General features: G+C 47.6%; 1 protein-coding gene across 11 annotated transcripts in view; it reads right to left on the bottom strand.

Annotated features, from left to right (window-relative positions):
• Window positions 1-18,463, bottom strand: part of tnikb (TRAF2 and NCK interacting kinase b) — a 41,916-nt gene extending 23,453 nt beyond the window's left edge. For 2 of the 11 annotated variants that reach the window (XM_037079999.1, XM_037080001.1), the window contains exons 1-12: window positions 17,287-18,457; window positions 12,794-12,859; window positions 5,261-5,317; window positions 5,001-5,126; window positions 4,035-4,145; window positions 3,767-3,857; window positions 3,357-3,487; window positions 1,977-2,031; window positions 952-1,030; window positions 540-715; window positions 366-432; window positions 89-287 (exon numbers count right to left, since the gene is read on the bottom strand). In XM_037079999.1, the coding sequence (XP_036935894.1) occupies window positions 89-287; window positions 366-432; window positions 540-715; window positions 952-1,030; window positions 1,977-2,031; window positions 3,357-3,487; window positions 3,767-3,857; window positions 4,035-4,145; window positions 5,001-5,126; window positions 5,261-5,317; window positions 12,794-12,859; window positions 17,287-17,394 (1,266 nt within the window). In that variant the 5' untranslated portion in view covers window positions 17,395-18,457. Of the gene's footprint in view, window positions 1-88; window positions 288-365; window positions 433-539; window positions 716-951; window positions 1,031-1,976; window positions 2,032-3,356; window positions 3,488-3,766; window positions 3,858-4,034; window positions 4,146-5,000; window positions 5,127-5,260; window positions 5,318-12,793; window positions 12,860-17,286 lie in introns of all 11 variants that reach the window. The other 9 variants (XM_037080002.1, XM_037080004.1, XM_037080005.1 and 6 more) reach the window with 7 other exon arrangements.
• Between the last annotated feature and the right edge of the window lie 1,924 nt (window positions 18,464-20,387).

Below are 20,387 nucleotides of genomic sequence, written 5' to 3'. Positions count from 1 at the left end.
TTTCCTCTCACGCAGCAGCAGAATATACGAGCTAGCTTGATGCTAGCTGTGATCATCGTGGTGTGTTCGAGTGCAAACCAGCAGCTACCTCCTCCAGCCGCCTCCTCTGCTCCTTCTGCTCCTCGATGCGTTTCTGCCTCTCGGCCAGCAGTTGGCGCTTGTGCTCCTCGTTCTGCTGCTGCTCCAGCTGCTGACGCCGGATCAGCTCCGACCGCTCCTTGTTGGCCAGCTGGAGGCGCAGGAAGTCCCGCCGCAGAGTGGACTCCCCGGGAATGTTGATGATGGAGCTGGAGGAGAACAGTTTCCTGGGGTCAGAGGTCACGGGCTGAGTTTTAAACGAAGAGTATCAGAGGTTGTGTTGTTACCTGGGCTCGCCAACATCCCGCTCCTCGTCCTCCTCCTCACTCCCGCTGTACTCGTACTCCGTCTCATCTGCAGGAAACACACAGACTTCAGGTTAACATCCACAGCCAGCCGAGCCTTCGTGCAGGTGTTTGCAGGTGTCAGGTGAGTGTGTGTGTGTGTGTGTGTGGTCTCACCTCTCTCGCCCCTCCTCTTCTTGGTGCGGTCGATGTGGTCCTTCAGCTGGATGCGGACCTGCCGCTCGTTGGGCAGGTCTCTGATGAACGGGTGCTTCAGGAGCTGCTCGGTGCTCGGCCGCTGGCTGTGGCTCTTCACCAGGCAGCTCTCTATGAACGACTGGAACTTCTTCGACCTGGACACACACACAACACACAACACACACAACACACACAACACACACACAACTTCCACGTTAAAGCAGCAGCTCACAACAGTGTGTGTCATCAGATTACTGCTGAATGAGGAGCAGAATCTGGGCTGGAGGAAGCGTGGGGTGATGCTGACACGGGATAATAACCACAGGACAGGTGTGTGTGTGTGTGTGTGTGTGTGTGTGTGTGTGTGTGTGTGTGTGCTTTCATGACTCACCACTTCTTTGACTTGAGTCTGGGGGCGGGATTTCTGGGGATGAGGAAGAGCGCTCTCATTGGATGCATGTCACACAGAGCTGAGGGGGAGAGGAAGAGGAGGAGACGTTAGAAAGAGAGAGGAGGAGAGGAGGAGAGAGGTGAGGAGAGGAGAGAGGAGAGGAGGAGAGAGGTGAGGAGAGAGGAGGAGAGAGGAGAGGAGGAGAGAGGAGGAGAGAGGAGAGGAGAGAGGAGGAGAGAGGTGAGGAGGAGAGAGGAGAGGAGAGGAGAGAGGAGGAGAGAGGAGAGGAGAGAGGAGAGGAGAGGAGAGAGGAGGAGAGAGGAGAGGAGAGAGGAGAGGAGAGGAGAGAGGTGAGGAGAGGAGAGGAGAGAGGAGAGAGGAGAGGAGAGGAGAGGAGAGAGGTGAGGAGGAGAGAGGAGGAGAGAGGTGAGGAGGAGAGAGGAGAGGAGAGGAGAGGAGGAGAGAGGAGGAGAGAGGAGAGAGGAGAGAGGAGGAGAGAGGAGAGGAGGAGAGAGGAGAGAGGAGAGGAGACCAATGAAATAAAGGTGAGGAAAGGACGAAAATGAAAGTGAAATTAAGGAAAGAAAAGAAAGGAAGTCAGTAAGAATGGTGAGGACAAGGGAGAGAGGAGACAAGAGGAAAGGAAGAAAAGGAAAGGAAAGGAAAGGAAGGAGGGAAGAGGAAATGAGAAAAAAAGGAAATTATGGAAAGGAAGGGGAAAGCAAGGAAATTAAAAAAGAAGAAGGAAAAGAAAATAAACAGAAAGAAAGGCAAGGGAAGGAGACAGTGAGAGGAAAGGAAACAGGAGATGAGTCAGGAAGGAAGGAGGAGAGATGACACAGCAGGATGAATAAATAAAGACGTTGAGAAAAGGAAATGAGACGATCAGAAAGGAAAGAACATAAAATGAAATTACAGGATGGGAAGAGACGAGGGGCATGATGAGGAAAGGAAAGGAAAGGAAAGGAAAGGAAAGGAAAGGAAAGGAAAGGAAAGGAAAGATGAGTCTGATGTTGGACACTTACGTGGCGCTCCCTCTGCCATCTCTATCGCCGTGATGCCGAGCGACCACAGATCACTCTGCAGGGACACAGACAGGAAGCTGAAAACTCTCACGTCCTCAACACGTTAGCGCCTGAACGCGTCACGGTCAGCGTTCGTGTTAAAAGATAAAAATACAGCCACAGAAATCATCCGCCTGCATATTCAAGCCAACAAACCGCTAATCAAAGTTGAGGTGAACGTGGCGGGATGAACTGAGTGTTTCCTGACACGTGAAGCTCCTGCAGGGTCGAGTTAACGGCGTCTGAACAGAGCGACGCATCCCGTCCTCCATTACTGCAGACTGCACACATTGTTTCCTCCGTCGGCTGTTTGTGCAGTCGTGTGGCAAATATCACGAGATTAAATGTCTCAAAAAAACAACAGATTTGATCATCGAAGCCTTTCACGGGTTTTTGAAGGTCAGCTGGTTTTCACAGCGACAACGTTTTGACTGTGTGATCGATGAGGAACTGAACTCTGGGAGCTCGACAAAAGCGATCTAATAAAAAAAACAGCAGCGATTGTATTTCTTTTAGCAGAGTCTTATTGTGTTGGGCCGTCGACAGAAAGCCCCTGACATTATTCTTCTTTATTTAATAAGTGCACTTTGTGTTAGATTCCTGAGCACGGCGAGGAAAGTGAAAAATGCTTCTGTTCTGGTCGCCTGATGAAGAAGGGCCAGCCGGTGACTAAAGATGGTGATAAAATATCTGAAACAGACAATTACAGGAAGGAGTTCACCCAAAAATAAAAGATTAATCATCCTCTCCTCCCCCGATGACGATGTGAAGTCAGTGGTTGTGTCTCAGTCCACAGAACAGTTCTGGAGCTTCACAGTAAAACAGAGTTCTGCTGAACCACTGAAGCAGCTGCAGACTTGATTTAAAACAGGAACAACATCAGACGTCTCGTCTGCAGACGCCCCGAGATACAAAACTGGTCTGAAAAAAGGTTCAACACCCTCCAGGTGCAGCTGAACTTGTGCTAACACACAGTGAAGAGCTCAGCTTAAAACAAACGACTTGGATCAGGCTGCATCGACCCGTTTTATGATTCTTTACATCTTAAATCAAGTCTCCAGCTCCTTCAGTTGTTCAGGAGAATGCTGCATCTCGCATTTTTGGGTTGAACTGTTCCTTTATCGTTCAATAAAACATGTGGTATCGACCCTGCAGCTCGACGGTGCAGCTGTTAGCCTCTTTTAGCTCGTTGTTTTGGTTCTCTGGCTGCACAAAGTTTCAGAAGTTTATAGTTCAGTATCTCACAGACGTCTAGTTTTAAACGAGCCGAGGAAATATGAAGTGTGTAATTTGGACACACACACACACACACACACACACACACACACACACACAGTGTACCTTGAAGTCATACGTGGCGTCGGGGTTCTCATCGCAGGCGATGACCTCCGGGGCCATCCAGTACGGCGTCCCGATGAACGTGTTCCTCCGTCCCACCGTGCGATCCAGCTGAGCGCTCACACCGAAGTCCACTGCACACACACACACACACACACACACACACACACACACGCGCACACACACGCGCGCACACACACACATACACAAAGAGTCAGACAATATAATCATGTATTAACTTGTGACGTTACACTCGTTCATTTTCTTTCGTCAAACCATATTTTTAGCTGCATAGTTTGCTCATCATCCGTGTGTGCGTGTGTGTGTGTGCATGTGTGTGCGTGTGTGTGTGTGTGTGTGTGTGTGCGTGTGTGTGCGTGGGTGTGTGTGCGTGTGTGTGCGTGCTCTCTCACCTAGCTTGACCTCGGCGTTCTCGGTCAGCAACACGTTCTGGCCCTTGATGTCTCGGTGAATGACCTTGTGCTGGTGCAGGTGGGTCAGACCCTGCAGACAGACACACGTGTGTTTATCAGTACCGGTACCGGACGAGTCCGACCGCACTGTGAGGACAAAACAACTGATCCAAGACAAACAGATCTCAAAAGTTTCTGTCGTCATTTCCTTGCATCAGTCACATCATGTCGCCGACACGATGAAGATGGTCTCAGCTGGTGTTCTCACCCTGAGGATCTCCCTGCAGACGTAGGCGATCCACTCCTCCTTCAGAGAGTTCCCTTTGGTGTTTTTGATCAGATCCGTTATCGAGCCGGCACCACAGAACTCCATCACCAGCTACAAACACACAGAAAACATCATTATTGTTCAGACTGTCACATGTTCTTCTTCTCTGCTGAACTCCAGGGGTCTCGATGTGCAGAACCGGACCGTCTGGAGGAGTAAACACCTGGAGTCTCATCTGGTTCTGATCCGGAGCCGTGAACACAGAGGACTTTGTAACTTGTGGGATTAAAAAGGTGATTTCTCTTCACTCCTGTTGATCAGCCTGACTGCAGCAGTGATCCGGAGCGGACCTCCACTGTCAGGTGGTTCTGTTCTGTTCTGTTCTGCTGACTGGAGCTGGAGGGGAAATGGACTTGACTTCATGAACGTAACGTTACAGAGAGGAGACAGACCAGAACCAGAACCAGAACCAAAGTCTCTGCTGAGTGCTGACTTCACTCAGAGCTTCACCTCAACTCTCTCATGTTCTAAAGAGTTCTTCTGGTTCTGTTGGGTCTGGTTCTCAGACTTCCTTCCTCTCTGACTCTCCTGAGGTTACAGACAGACGAGCAGATGAAACTCTGGAGGATTTCTCTGCTGGAACTTTGTTGGAAACATTTCGGATAATTTAGGACACAACTCGACACCAGATCCACTTATTGAGCTGTTAAATGTCAGGTGATTGTATCTACCAGCATTTATGTCCCTGTGTTTATTGTAAAGTTTATTGAAACATGCTAACGCTGCTTTTTATTCATGAACATAAAGCAGAAATCCACTCGGCTCTGTCGACAGTTACACAACTGAACCACAGCAGAGATCTGAACAGACGAGGAGAGATCAGAAGGTTGCGACACGAGTCCTGCGTGAGTCATTTTCTAAATAAAAGGTGTTACGTCGCTCTTGAGTTCGCAGACACGTACGTACCCACAGCTGGTCGTCCATCCCTGGAGGGTTCTTCTTGATGAAGGCTCCGTAGTAGGTCGCGATGTTCCTGTGGTGGCTGTACTTCTTCAGCATGTTGATCTCCGCTTTAATCTCCTCCTCCTCATCCTGGAACACACACACGACACAATACCAGTAAAATACTCAGGAATCAGGAGTTCAGAAGGAGGTGTGTGTGTGTGTGTGTGTGTGTGTGTGTGTGTGTGTGTGTGTGTGTGCGTGCGTGTGTGTGTGTCACTTACTCCTGTGACGTCCATGACCTTAATAGCAGCAAGCTGGCCTGTTTTGACATGGCGACCCTGAAAAACACAGAGGAGGATAAAAATGAGTCAAACGCTGGAAAAGGATTTATTTGGTTTAATGTGTGTGTGTGTGTGTGAGTGTGTGTGTGCTTGTAATTCTATCTTTGGATGGAGAGTCTTTACTTTAAATCATCATTTTGAGGAAACTTCTGCTTCATTAGGACATTTTTTGCTGTTCAGTTTAAAGGAACAGTTCGCCTCAAAAAAATGTAAATTCGCTCATTAGTGTCTCCGGCTTCTTCTTTTTTTTGGTTGTTTATCCGACTCTCCATCGGCGTGGAGGTGAGAAGGTGATGACTGAACTTCTCCTGTAAGGTTTAAGTATTGGGTTCTGCATTCAGTCCTGGCGGTCATGGTCCGGTCCGGTCCGGTCCAACTTCCCGTCCTCCGAAACTAAACTCAGTATCGCAGCTGTTAAAGCGAGAAAGTGGAAATTCACCCACCGCGCCACCAACAGCCCACCACCCCATCACACACACACACACACACACACACACACACACACACACACACCATCTCCTCATGGTAACCTAGCAACAGGGCTGCTGGCAGGTTGTTTAGTGAGGGCAACGAACGGGGGGTTGGAGGAGGCAAAGTGATGGCAGTGTGTGTGTGTGTGTGTGTGTGTGTGTGTGTGTGTGTGTGCGCGTGTGTGTGTACATGTGTGTGTTAGGAGGCCATGATATTTCACACTCTGGGTCATTTGCACACGCGAGCTGCTCAGACACACACACACACACACACACACACACTCTCACACTCGCAGCGTCTTGGTTACTCAGCGTTGCATCAGACACTGACTGTATCCGACAGGCTGAAACCACCTCAGAGGACGGAGAGTCTCTTGTTCCTCTTCACATCTTTGAGTCTGTCTCCCTCTTTGTCTGTCTCTCGTCTCCTTTTGTCTTTTCATATATCGCTCGCTCGCTCGCTCGCTCTCGTCCTCTCTCTTTGTGTCGGTCTTCAGTGTTTCTCTCAGTCGGTGGTGTTGCGACAGCAGGTATATGAGGGGACGTTAGAGGACGGATGAGCTGGAGGACAGAGTTGAAGCTTCGACGCTCGTCAGGTGTCTCTCAGGTGTAACAGTCACTCTGCATTCATGCTGTTGTATCAGTGAAATACATAAAGTTTGGTTTCTCAAAGCAGAACAACCACAGTTGAGCTCTGAAACGTCCCTGTTAGGTTTCACGATGCTCCAAATCTACAATGTAAACATCCATCAGTACTGACGGCCGAGACATTATTAGACTGTATCTCATCTGTATGTGTACAGATCAACAGATCATTGGTTTCATGCCCAGAAAAGTATCTGACAACAAAGAATACCTGCCTTCAAAAAACAACAAAAGAAGGAAGGTCAGTTTCTTACAGAGTTCAGCTGCTGAGATCTGTCCAGAGTGAACCCTCTTTACAAAGAAATCAATAAAGGATCTCTGAACTGATCACCCAACGCAGTGCAGCTGCAGGCTAACGCTAAGCTAGCTGAGGAAAGATCTCAAATCCTGCTTCTGATCTTCATGAAACACCTCAGACGCTGTCAGAGTTCCTGTCAGCTGATCATCAGCATCAACGCTAAGTCAGCCATGTCGTCATGATCTGATCTGACAGCTCAGTTCCATCAACAACAGGAATAAATAGACACTAGATTTATACTTTTCCTGCCTGAAAATATTTGAGGCTGTATTTACAATCCCACATTTCTATGACAATAACTAGTATGTTGAAGGTTCATTCAGGTCGTACTAGGTGCTGAAGATGTTTCACCTCTGAGCCTGAAACACCTGCTGTGTCTCAGTCCAGCGTCTGAATCCTTCAGAGGAGCATCTGAAGGCCAATTACATCACAATGCCACGTGAAGTCTGTCCCAGTCTGAAGGCTCCTCCAGAGGCTCCTTCTTCTCCCTGTTTCTGGAGGATGCACCGCTACGATCTTGTGGCCTCACATATCCCAAGAGTCTTTGCGTGGCCAAAAAAGAAGAACGCAAGAGAGAAAATGGCGACATCGCGTGGCGTAGATCGTCACTTCCACGATTTCTGCCGCCCAGGACTGCGAAAGTGATGATCTACGCCAAGCGATGTCGCCATTTTCTCTCTTGCTTTCTTCTTTTTTGGGTTCCTGGGATATGTGAGGCCACGAAGGATCGTAGCTGTGCGTCCTCCAGAAACAGGGAGAAGAAGGAGCCTCTGGAGGAGCTTCAGACTGGGACAGATTTTGCACGGCATTGTGACATAATTGGCGAAAGCAACTGACTGACATTTCTGTCAACCAACTAATCGATTCATCTGGTAAATAACTGACAGATGACTCAATGAGTTATTGTTAGTTGCAGCCCCGTGACTGATCGATGAAGAATCCTGGACGTTCTTCATCAGCCCATGTTCCACATTTGTGATGTGATAACTGAGTGAACCTGCTGCTCGGACCTTCAGGTTAAGTGTGTGTGTGGTGTCGGTGCGACTGCAGGACAAACGGCAGCGATCCACCGCGATGAAGCAATAAAAGGCGCGGCAGATAAAACAGCAGAGATGAGAGGAAGAGATACCGTCTCAGAGAGGCTCTTTGTTTTGCTATCTGTCTTCCTCCGACGCCGCCGGCCGGCCAAACAAATCTCCCAAAGGTGACACAGAGCTCCCAGTGTGTCAGAGTGTGTGTGTGTGTGTGTGTGTGTGTGTGTGTGTGTGTGTGTGTGTGTGTGTGTGTGAGTGTGTGTGAGAGAGAGAGAGATTATGGCAGAATCAAGATGGCATGAGGAAGCTGCATTAAAATACCACCTGAATCCACACATGCAGGGTGAGAGAGAGATAAAGATAGCGACAGAGCAAGAACAGAGGGAGGTGGCAGGTGAGGAGGAGGAGGAGGAGGAGGAGGATGACTGGAGATAGAAAGAGGGCAGAATATCCTTTTGAGGCAGCCTGAGGCGTAAAAACACACCTCAGGTCCTGCGTTCAGACAAGCCTCACATTCTTCACCTGAACACAAGCCTCAACAGAGAGAGGAACAGGCAACATACCGGCTTCTGTCACCGCCCTGTCAGGTTCAGAGAGCAGGGAGGCAACACACAAGATAACAAGAGTCTGTTGTTGTTGATATGTTACTGTGATAAAAATGTGTACTTCAACATATTTTGGGAGGTGACTGTATAAGGTTGAAAAGAGAAGCATTATTGTTTTATCTATGAACGGGTAGAAAATCACGTCTGGAGCTGCTCAGTGAGTCATACCCTTACTGGGGTTATGATTGTTTGGCTCGGCTAAGATTTGGGATTGATTAGCTAATTTCTCTCCATCTGATTAGGTGATTTAAATCTCTTGAGACCAGCATGATCAGACAGACTCTTATGTTAACGTTCGGTGTTCTTCCACACATCCCACAGTGAAACACTGCTCAGGTTCACACGGTGTAACTGTTTGGATTTAAGAAGAATCCTGAGCTCCATCAGAGCCATCTTTAAAAACATCTAATCTGAAGCTAAAAGTTTGATTCTGTTTCATCTGGAGAGCTTCCTCTCTCCTGTCTAGTGTAAAACTATGATGGTGTGTCCTGATCATTAAATTAACGTTATGATTAATAAAATATGGGATGACGGTTGCTGAAATAACACATCTGTCATCAGGATCCCCGTGTAGCAGAAACATAAGTACATATTTCTTCACAGCAGCTTAACCTGATTGATTAGATCAATTTAAATCTCTCGACAGGCCGACACAATAAGTCATCATCGACACTGTAATTGTTTCGACTAAAACAGCCAAATAAATCCTGAGCTCCATCAGAGCTGTTTTAGAAGTTCGATTCTGTTTCATCTGGAGAATTTCCTTCTTTTAGTTTTGCTTAAATGTGCAACAAAATGTATTCCAGTGGCATTACTGCATGTATAGAAACCTTTAAAATGAAGGAAGGCAGCCTCTCTTGTTTTTTAGATATCTATTTAAAGACATAAATAAACAATATACAGCTGTTTCTACTCGTCTCCTCGGTTGGTTTCATGTGATTATTTTGAATGATTTGTGCGGTTGAGTTGTGAACATATTGTGTAGCTCAAGGTCATTAAAAACAAGCATGATATCAGAAAAGCAAACTTGATTTTAATCCTGATTCTGTGGTTTTATGTATAGATATATTCTCAAAACACAAACCCAAGTAAACAAAAGGCAGCGACATCAGAACCTCAGAGAGACTCAGAGTATTTCTGCATTTGGAGCTAAATCAAACACTTCCGTCATGTGTTTGCATCTGATTCAGAGTAAAAGCCTCCAGCTGACAGGAATGTGATGAAAGTGAAGCCTGAATGAGGAAGGAGGCGTCGCTGGAGGGCTTTTAAACCAGATCTGTGCTTCACAGCCGACGCCTCAATGCCTCCAGCAAAAAAAAACCTAATCATCTCCAGCGCTGACAAATGAAGACTGTAAATGAAGTTATCATGTCATTCTTCTTGCACACGAACATGAAACCGTCTAGTTCTAAATCTTTATCTGGTCTATTGTTATCAAGACCATCCTGATGTCCGAACACGTCATCATACAGGGAATATTTCCTCTGTTTCAAGCACTCGTGTCTCTTAAACGAGAGAGAGTTTCAGAGACGACGCTCGCTCAGACTCTGCGTTTCAATCAGTGCAACAAATCCAATAAACTCGGCTTTGTAAGCGCCGATGAATCAAATCAGACGGCTGCCGCTGCCTCGTCGCGGGTCAGAGCTTCTATCTGAGCTTTAACACACGTGACACGTGACGTCAAATAAAACAAGAAGTCACAGGTTTGATTCGAAGCGTAACCCGCTGAGACGATCAGATTCCTGCAGTAAGATTAAAACGTCAAGCACATTTTTAACGCTTTCACGCTCTCAGAGAACTGACAGTCTTCCACCATCACTCAGATATTCCTCTTCTGCTGCCTGCTCGCCGTCTGTAACTGTGAAAGATTACTGAAAAAACAGGATCCAGGAGGAGAAGACGTCAGCAGCCCCGAGGGGACGGAAGCCATCCGAGAGCAGCTGGAAGACGTCGGCTGATGGGGACGAGTGAAAACGACTCAAGAAACCAGAGAATACGAAGTCTAACCACAGTTTTGCATTGAGGATGATGTTTGTACATTTTACAGTGGAAGATAATGACGAATGCTTTCTCTTACAGCTCGCATGGCTTCATGGAAATTTCCTGGAAGCAGCTGACATGTAATTGAGAATTTCTGATGAAGTTCCCTTGAAAAAAGAAAAAAAGAAATGATGTAATTTGGCGCTAAATATAGGCAAAATGGAGACACTCGCAATTAATGAATTTCAGTTCATTTCTAACGGAGCCTTGAGAGCCGAACGCTGAACAAGTCTGCTGACACGCAAAAATCTAACAAACCTCAACAACAGCCGTCGTCTTTATCAACACAGCGAGCACACGAGCTAGCTGGTTAGCATGCTAACGTCAGTGACATTTCTTAATGTTTTCAACAGAAACTCTCACATATAAACACCTTTAACATGAAGCATTTCTCCCTGTTAAGCACTTAACATGTTCAGACATCAATGAAAATCGACGTGTGTGTGTGTTTGTGTGTGTGTGACGCTTGTATTGATACGTTAATCCTGACTGGAGTACTTGATGTCTGATCGATCTGATCGGCCTGCTCCTCTCTGGTGATGCTACTGGACTCTGGATGAGAGTGGATCTCTCTCTCTGTCTGTGTTATTACATTATAACGCGAGGTCTTAATTTACCCACCATGCCTTGCGATCGACCACAGTTTGTGTTCATTTTGTTCCATCAATCATTTTTCGCTCAGAGAGGCGTCACCTTGTTGAAACAGCAGATCAATACCCAACATCCAGCAGCCGGGAGGACGAACGCGGAGGCTCAGTGTGTCTCTTTGTGTATCGACAGACGTGTGAGTGTGTTAATTGCAGTGAGAGAACACACACACACACACACACACACACACACACACACACACACACACACACACACACACACGCTCTGCTGGGTTGTTACAGTCTGCGTGGGCGTCTTCCGCTGCAGAACAAAGGAGAAAGTCGGTTGTAACTTCAGATTTGGTCAGAAATTAAACTGTGTGGTTTCTTGGAGCCGGAGCAGGAGGAGAGGATGGAGTGACTTCACACTGAGCCCACAAATCACAGCTTTTTTTTTTTTGTCCAACATCTCATGAGCAGCAGAGTCCAAAACACAGCATGTAGCGTCTGAAATGTCCGGTGGAGCTCAACCAATGCTTCATTTAACACACGAACCTCACGCTGTAGCGGCAGCACCAGGCTAACGGCGGCCTGCTCCTGCCTGTTTCAAGCTATTTACAGGTTCTATCATTTCACAATATGGCCGACATCCAAACCACAGGAGCTGCAATTTGTTTCTGCAGTTCTGACATCGAGTTTGTCACCACTTTGTGACAAACTCTCGCTCGCTGTCCAACTTCGTTTGACATACTGTCTCATCCCTCTGCTACACATCTGGCTCATGAGTCAGATGTGCGAACCTGTCGTGCTCATTGTTTTCTGTTCTGGGTATGAAAACCACTAATCCTCATGGCAAACAGAATCCAGCCAACGTTTTCCCCCCAGATCAACAACAGAGTTCAGGTTTCCTGTAAGACAAGATGCTCGGTTGTGAAATTGTGGTTTTGCTTTCAGGTCTAAAATAAAGTCTGAGCAACTAATCTGAAGTGTGTTGCTAATCCTTTGGAAACCATTTACAGCTGGAGTCCATCAATCCACAAGTACCAACACATCCTCGTACCTCAACGACAGGTCAGGTCCTCGTTGTAAACTGCTTCCACAGTCATCGTACGCTCGCCTCAGGCTGCAGGACGTCCTGAGCAGCTGAAGCAGAGATTCAACTGTTCAGCTTTTCTATTTTCAGTCTTCATCAGCACAGACGACTGACACAGAGCTTCATCACACAACAACAATCACCTGAAGATCGATATCAGCAAATCGTGTCGTCCCAGAGTTAAAGACACTTTCTGCAGACATTCCTGAGATGTTCACCAGAACGGGGCTGACGTGAGGTCACAGTGACATCTGACCACCAAATTATAATCAGTTCTTCCTTCAGTCCAGGTGGACACTGCTGCTGAATTTGAAAACATTCCCTCAAGATGGACCTGAGATATCGTGTTCAACAGGCGGATAATAAAGTCACGGCCACCGGCACACCTGTCGCGATCACCAGGTGAGATGAAGACGTTGAAGAAAATTAACTAATAATGTGAACATGGTTTATAGAAGTAAGTTTATTGGCATTCATTTTAAAAGGATTTATTTGTGTCTTAAGTCGTGAAAGGCCAAAGAGTGAAGAGATAATGATCAAAGTCAAACAACCCAAACTGTTTTATCTGTTCCTTACAGAATAAACTGGGTGTCACAGGACAGCATGTGATGTCAGTGAGGCTTGTTTGTGTTCATGTGTTCGTGTCTTCAGGAGCTTCACGAACACGTGGAAGCGAATGACGTGAAGATAACGAGTCTCACCTTGTAGACCTGCCCGTAGGTTCCATTTCCAACCAGTTCCACCAGCTCAAAGATACCAGCCGGGTCCTGAGAGGAGACAGACAGACAGAGAGTTAGTCAGGAGGAAACCAACTGGACTGAGCTGGACACCAGATGGATGTCGGACTTTGTATGTCTGGAATTTGACCTTCACACACACACAGACACACACACACACACTGGAGGGGTGAGCGAGCGCTGCATACCTGTGGTATTACTGTGTTAAAAGCCTCTCAGTATCACCACACTGTTATTACTCCTTCCACAGGTGAGCAGAGTGAGCAGCTGTGCTCCTCTGGACCCGAACAGAAACATCGACCTCACTTTGACTGAAACAACCAGCAATAATCTGGATTCATCAACATCAAGTCCACCAGTTTCTCACCAGCAGAGCGGCCGATGAAAGTGTTATTGTAGCATTAAAACAAGTGTTAAAAAGCTGCACATCCCAACAGTTCACACAGCTGCAGAGTGTCTCCCTGCACACTTTGTCCAATCAGGACAGAGAGCGCCACGAAGAGGCGGTGTCGTCTGCACACGGTCGGTTTATACAACCGAAAAACTCTGGAATAAAAGAACGAGGCAAAGAGAGCCGACGCAGGACAGAAGGAACGATCGCTCACTGCAAATCAGACAGGAAGTCAGCTAAACAGATAACAGCGCTCACTGCAGCGTGCTTTGTCTTTTACACTCCTGTTTTTAGACGGATTAAGCAAATATATGATTTGTTAATTTGTGAGATTTAAGGTGCACACAGAGGATAACAGTCAGGAGGTGCTAAAGATAAGCTAGCTTCAGATGCACACAAGTAGGCGGGGAAAAATCTGACCTGCTTCATATAAAAATTATAAAAACATCCAGAGTTCAGTCTCTCAAATGTGTCCAGAGTGACTCCTCTTCTCAAAGAAAACAATAAAGGATCTCTGGAGAAGAAAATAATCCCAACACCTCGTCACTTCCAGTCAGCTGATCGTCTTCCTGCACCAAGAAGTCAAGTGTCTGGAGGAGCTAGCTTAGCATTAGCTGCAGGCTAATGCTAAGCCAACTGTTTTGTCTAATTTGATTCAGAACTGTTTTTTTTCTTCTCCGTCTCACATCAGATCAGTTTGAGATAAAATCACAGCAGCTGAATCTTTTTTTGTGTCAAAACTATAAAAGTTCAGTCGTCTGTGTGTTTTTAAATCAGACGTGACCGCTGACAGTGACCGAGGAAAACCCCGACACAAGGCAAGTGTGGACGGTCGGAGGCCAGCAGGAGAATTCAAACACACACAAACAGGTAAAACACACACAAGACTACACACACACACACACACACAGGTGTCAAACTGCACACAAACACACAGCAGATAATCTAATCTTCACACTGATTAGAATTCAATAAATCTCCCAAAACAGATCAGCATCTTTAGGCATACGTGTGTGTGTGTGTGTGTGTGTGTGTGTGTGTGTGTGTGTGTGTGTGTGCAGACAGCGGGCCCCTGGAGAGCGTTATGGACTATTACAGCAGAGCCTCCTGACGGGGATTAGCTTAAAAAGCAGCGTTCCTTTTCACTCAAGGTCAAACAGAAGCACGTCTCATCCTGGAGGACCACACCTCACACACACACACACACACACACACACACACACACACACACACACACACACACCTGTGCCTGCTTATCCCCCTAACAACCGTAGGACCACACGCATTAGCAGGCGAGCAGCGGCGGAGACGAGGAGCTGATGCAGAATTTAACCTGTAACCTGCTGGAGGCTCGTTCATTAACATCAAGTACACAAACTCTGCATGAACTCACAATCAGAGCGCTGTCACACCTCAAACCTTCATTTACAGCTGATATAATACAGAAGACTTTTAAACTGCAGAAGACCTAAACAGTCACATCATTCAATCAGCTGGTTTATTTTGTCATTGTCACGTCGTTTCACTCCTCGACATCTTTAATTGGACTGAATTCAGTTCTGATTTGATTTATTCCTCATCTGTTTTCACGTCTACATGTTCCCGTATGTTCCAGCATCTGTGCACGGCGAGCTGATGAACCTAATTTCCCAGGTGGGATTAATAAAGTTGTCTCAATCTGAATCTGAGTCTGAGGACGCCTGACGCTTCCCCGCTCGGCACGCCTGAGCAAAACAGGCCACGCCCCCCCGGCAACCACGCAAAAAGTGACTGGCTGCACCTGATTGGATGAACATCGACACGGCGACTCATTTTTCAAAGTTTCTCGTCAACAGCTCAGCAAAATGTTCGCCAAGATTTCGTCTCGTCTCTCGTGACGCGCCCAGTGATTTCAAAATGTCCCTACAGGCTCTGGATGAGTTCTGGGCCCGTCCACCCGCCCGAGCCGCCACCTGAAGAGGTTCTGAAGCTTTAAAACAACATCCAGCCGTCTTTACTTCCTCTGATCAGACCTGAGTCACAGGAAGAAGCTGAAGCTGCTGTTTGTCTCTGAGGGATCGCTGCTTTCATCTGGAGAGGAACAAGAACTGTGATCCGTCCGTCCTCCTGCAGCGGTTCTGTATGCAGGGGACGGTTCTGTCGGAGCCTCGTCCTTCTGACATGTCGCGGCACATTTCCACTTCGGTGGTTTGAACAACACGAGCGCTGGTTTGTCGTTCGCGACCTGACTGATGGTCTCGCTGCTCCTGTTTCTGACCTGTTGCTGGACGTGTCGCTGTGACGACACACAGACAAGGTTTTAAATAAAAAGCACTCATTATCCTCCCGAGCGATGGAACGGGACATTAAGTCGCTCAGAATAAGGACACGGCCTCTCTAACAGCTATTAATAGTGTTGTCAGAGGATAAACCCTCCGTCTCTCTGACGCGCTGCAGAATATCCTGCCGCTGTCGAAGACGACGAGTCTGACAGGAGGCGCAGCGAGAAGAAGAAGGTGGAGACGGGTCAGGAGACACGAGGACGCCATCAGAGCGGATCATTAAGGACTGGACGCGCTGCAGAAGCAGGAAGTGTGTGTATGTGTGTGTGTGTGTGTGTGTGTGTGTGTGTGGTTGCGACAGGCTTTACGTCACGTTGAAATGTTTCCCCCCACAGCTCTCTGCTCGTCCTGGGTGACCTAATTTCTACTCGTCATGCTGCTGAGGGAGAGCAAGGATTCTCATTTTTACAAGAATCTGCCCTGATCTGTGTGTGTGTGTGTGTGTGTGTGTGTGTGAGAGAATCTGTAAAACACACACACACACACACACACACAGTCCCACCCGGTCGATCATGTCCAGACTTGATTGTTGCTCTGCAGGTACGACTGTGTTGCATAAGCAGCAGGAGAAATGTGGAAAAGAGAATCAGGCACTGTACACACACACACATTAACACACACACACAGAGTCACACACACACACAGAGTCACACACACACAGAGTGACACACACACACACACACACACACACACACACACACACACACACACACACAGAGTGACACACACACACACACACACACACACACACACAGAGTGACACACACACACACACACACACACACACACACACACACAGAGTGACACACACACACACACACACACACACACACACACACACACAGAGTGACACACACACACACGGTGTGTAGGTCTTGCTCTCCACCTTAAATCCAAATCAGTAACTTGGTTTCTCTGAATGTCCCTCACTCATACACACACACTCACACACGCTGACACACACACACACACACACACACACACATTCCTGCACTGTCTCCCTCTGCACACCACTCACTCAATCTCCGCGCACGTGCACGCGCGCAGACCCACAAACAGCCACTGCGATGCTGCTGTCGCCACAACATCACGAAATGGCGGAACTCGCTCCTGTTGCGGTTATCACGCTATTATTCACGGCGTGTGTGTGTGCGTGTGTGTGCGCGCGTGCACGTGCGTAGCCTCGGTATGTGTGTGATGTGTCTCTGACTGTGTGTGTGTGTGTGTGTGTGTGTGTGTTAGTGAGCAGGCAGCTTAACATCTGCCCCACATACTACAGACAGTGCGGCCTCTATTATGCCGTCGGACGCACGCGCGCGGTGCTGTGTGTGCACGCGCGCGGCGGCAGCAGCGGCTCGCGCTCAGGGCCTCATTACGTCACGTCCCAAATGTTGAGAGAAAAAATAAACATCAACAACAACAAGAGGAGACACACAGGACCCCGCGAGACCTCAGGCCCTCAATCACTGGCCGCTGTGCACGAGCACTACAGCCCACACACACACACACACAGAATGGCGTGCATGCGTGCATGCACGCGCACGCACAGCACCGGGCGGGCGGCAGCCAGATGAAGGCGCAGGGAGACGCATCCCTGCGCGATGGAGAGGAAGGAGAGGAAGGGGGGAGGAGAGGAGGAGGAGGAGGGTGGACAGGTGCTCAACAGCAACACATAGACACAGACACCACATGCACGTTCACACACACACACACACGCTGACACACACTCACGGGGAGACATTTACCCGTAGTGCAGACAGGTCTATCTCGTCCAGACTCCGCGCAGGGGAGTCGCTCGCCATGGTGCTCTCGGTGTGTGCGGGACTCAAGATGGAAGCTTCCTCAACGACCATCGACCGAGAGGTGCAGAGCGGCGCGGATGAACACACACAATCACTCCTCTAAAATAAAATAAAGCCCCCCACCCGCCCCGGCACCGAAACCCCGCGAACGATCCGAGCGCAGGCGACGACAAACGAGCTCCAGCAGCAGAAGACGGCGGTGTGCGCGCTGCTCCAGGTGCTACATGCTGCTCGGCTCCGTGGATCCGCCGCTACATGCCTCCACTTCCACCCGTCAGTGAGTGAGGACAGGACGGGGAGACGACTGAAGGAAGGGGGGGGGGGGAGACACGCGCGCACGCGCACAGAGAGATAAGGACAGAAAGGACAGGCGGCAGCAGAGAAGAGAGGACCGCAGCCGAGCGCACCGAGGGCGAACACGCTCCGTCCGTCCGTCTGTCGGTGAGGCGGAACAGCAGCGCGCTTCCCGGGAGTGGCCTGAGAGGAGGCTGCGCTACAGACAGAGACGCCCACAATGACACGCGCACACACACACACACACACACACACCTTCAGTCACACAGCTGTCTGCTCCTGTACGGCAGCTGACTGAGGACAAACCTGATGATCCGTCTGAGCTGCAGGTCACTGAGACATTTTAAAATATAAAACCATTTCCAACAACGCTGATGATGTAAATTGGCATCATACACATACAGACTGATTGATTTCACATCAGAAGGACACTTTAATTAACATTAAAGCAGAAACACATCTGAAAGAGGCCCAGTGAGCCTGGACCTGCTGCAGGAGGCCAGTACTTCACCAGGAGAGCATGTCTGATCCTCCAGGGCTGAAATATGGTTTTAATAAAGCTCCTGGTGAAGAACACGCCTGAGGTTAGTTATAATATGCTTTAAAATTCAAGTTTAAATCATAAGAGTATATAAAGTGTCTCTCTTGGTGTGATCTCTCTCACTGCTACGCTGACGACGTCCAAGTTTACGTCTCCAGCAGATCCGTCACCGAAACTCAAAGATCAATACTTTACTTTCACTCCCAACTAGTTTTCTCTTTATTTTTTTGTATTTCAGCAGATTATTTTCTGCCCTTGTTGCTGTTTGCCATCAAACACAAGTTCATAATGAAGAATCAAGTCAAATCAAATCAATCACGTGACTTTTCCAGCTTTTGATTTTAGTCTTGTTTCTTATATGAGGCTCTTTTCTTAACTTCAACATCAATATTGTTTTTCACTAACCACAAAACAACAAATTATCTGCATTTATATGGATCTAAGCTTTAGGAGCGTTCCACCTTAACTGTCCTCCAGGTTACGTCTCATTCTGAGGTCGACTCTTCTCCACTGGCAGGACGGCGGCGAGCGGAACAAGCTGCTGCTAACATGAGCTGTTCAAAAACTTTCTTTTTAGTAACTCTGTGTACACAAACAATGTTGTCAGTGCTGGTGTTCATGTGTAGAGACCCTGGTGATGCTACCAGCAGAGTTTCATGTTGTGTCCAGACTTCTTACTGTTTTAAAAACAGAGATTCTGATGCTATCGTGAAAGTGCCCGTAGCACTCCCACTGAAAATGAGTTTGACCTGAAAACAAAAATAAGGTAAATCTTAAAAGTGCCTCTTTCATCGTAACTATGCTTTTACACAAAGTTTTGACTCATATAATTCACAAATAAAGCCTCGGTTGCATTTTAGTGAGAGTTTCACCTTTAAGTAAAAAAGCAACACACCTGCTGAATCAGAGGTCGACCTCGAGGTCGTCTCATTGTAAATAACCTTCAAACTGTCTCTGCTAACACGCTCAGTGATGATATTAAAGACACGGCTCCTGGTGTTTGTAGGATGACGCTCCTCCTCTGGGCCCGACAGTCGCGCTGATGGTCGCTCAGCTGTTCACGTCCACTTTTATCTCCTTCCTGTTGTGAAATCTATGAATTTGATTTGTAATATTTGCGAGCGTGACCCACTGCACTGAAAACACACTCAACAAACTCACAGACAGAAAAATCTGCTGCTTCTGCGACTTGAATGGTTCTGATGGTGGTTCTGACAAACCCGGTGAATCTGGACCTGAACATCCATCCACAGGAGGCTTCTCTCCCACGACCAGGATTAAGCTTTACACATCAGAGCGTGCAGGAACAGATATTAAACGTGTTTTGGGGTTTTCACACGCCCTGCTGTCACTCTTTCCTACAACTGCTGACAGATTCTCATCACCTGAGATTATTGGAGCCAGCAGGTTCTGACTCACCTGCAGGACACGCCCAGAATCTCTTCTGAGGATCGTGTCTGTTACTGCAGAGTGAAACCATGACAAACTGCCAGCAGACGTGTTTTCTGCTTTAACATGTCATTATGAAGTTAATACAGATTGTGCTGTGTAATGTCTTCACAGTAATGACACCATCAGCGTCTATAAACTTCACTTTCACTGTTCTGTTCTGTTCTGTTCTGTTCGCCTCCGGGCACAAAATCTCCTGCGAAAATGAATGTGACAGTTGATCCAGTCCGACCGGCAGCTTGGCTCCACTCTCTACCTGTCTGCATGACTCAGACACTAAATTAACTAATGAACTTGTCCTCAGTTGCTGTCGTGACTCTGAGGAAAACAGAAAAGCGATTATACACGTAACAGTCACACGACCTGGAAACACCAGGACTGGAAACGTTGTGTTGCTGCAGCTGCTTCCAAAAAGCATTAAAATAAAAAGGTTGGATGTGTTTAAATCATCCTCGGCGTCCAGTAGACGAGCTGAGCGCTCGTAGAAAACAAAACACTTCTGCCAGGACACGTCAGCAGCAGCAGCCGTGTTTGTGGCGTCCACACCTGCTAATTTAATGCAAAACTTGATCGTGTCTAAACAAGCGGGTGCAAGAGAGCGTCAGACTCTGAGCCTACTGAACAGTAAAGATGCAACATAATAAATGTAAAGTAAACATTTCTGTGGTTTTGCAGAAACGTTCACTAGGAACATTTATTCTGCTGATCCAGCTGGAAAAATACAAACACAGACTGATGACACACAGTTTGAGGATCAGAC

Source organism: Acanthopagrus latus, chromosome 19 (assembly GCF_904848185.1).
Source record: "Acanthopagrus latus isolate v.2019 chromosome 19, fAcaLat1.1, whole genome shotgun sequence".
Taxonomy (NCBI): Eukaryota; Metazoa; Chordata; class Actinopteri; order Spariformes; family Sparidae; genus Acanthopagrus; species Acanthopagrus latus.
Note: the sequence above shows the minus strand (reverse complement) of the source record. Positions and strands in the feature narration are given on the sequence as shown.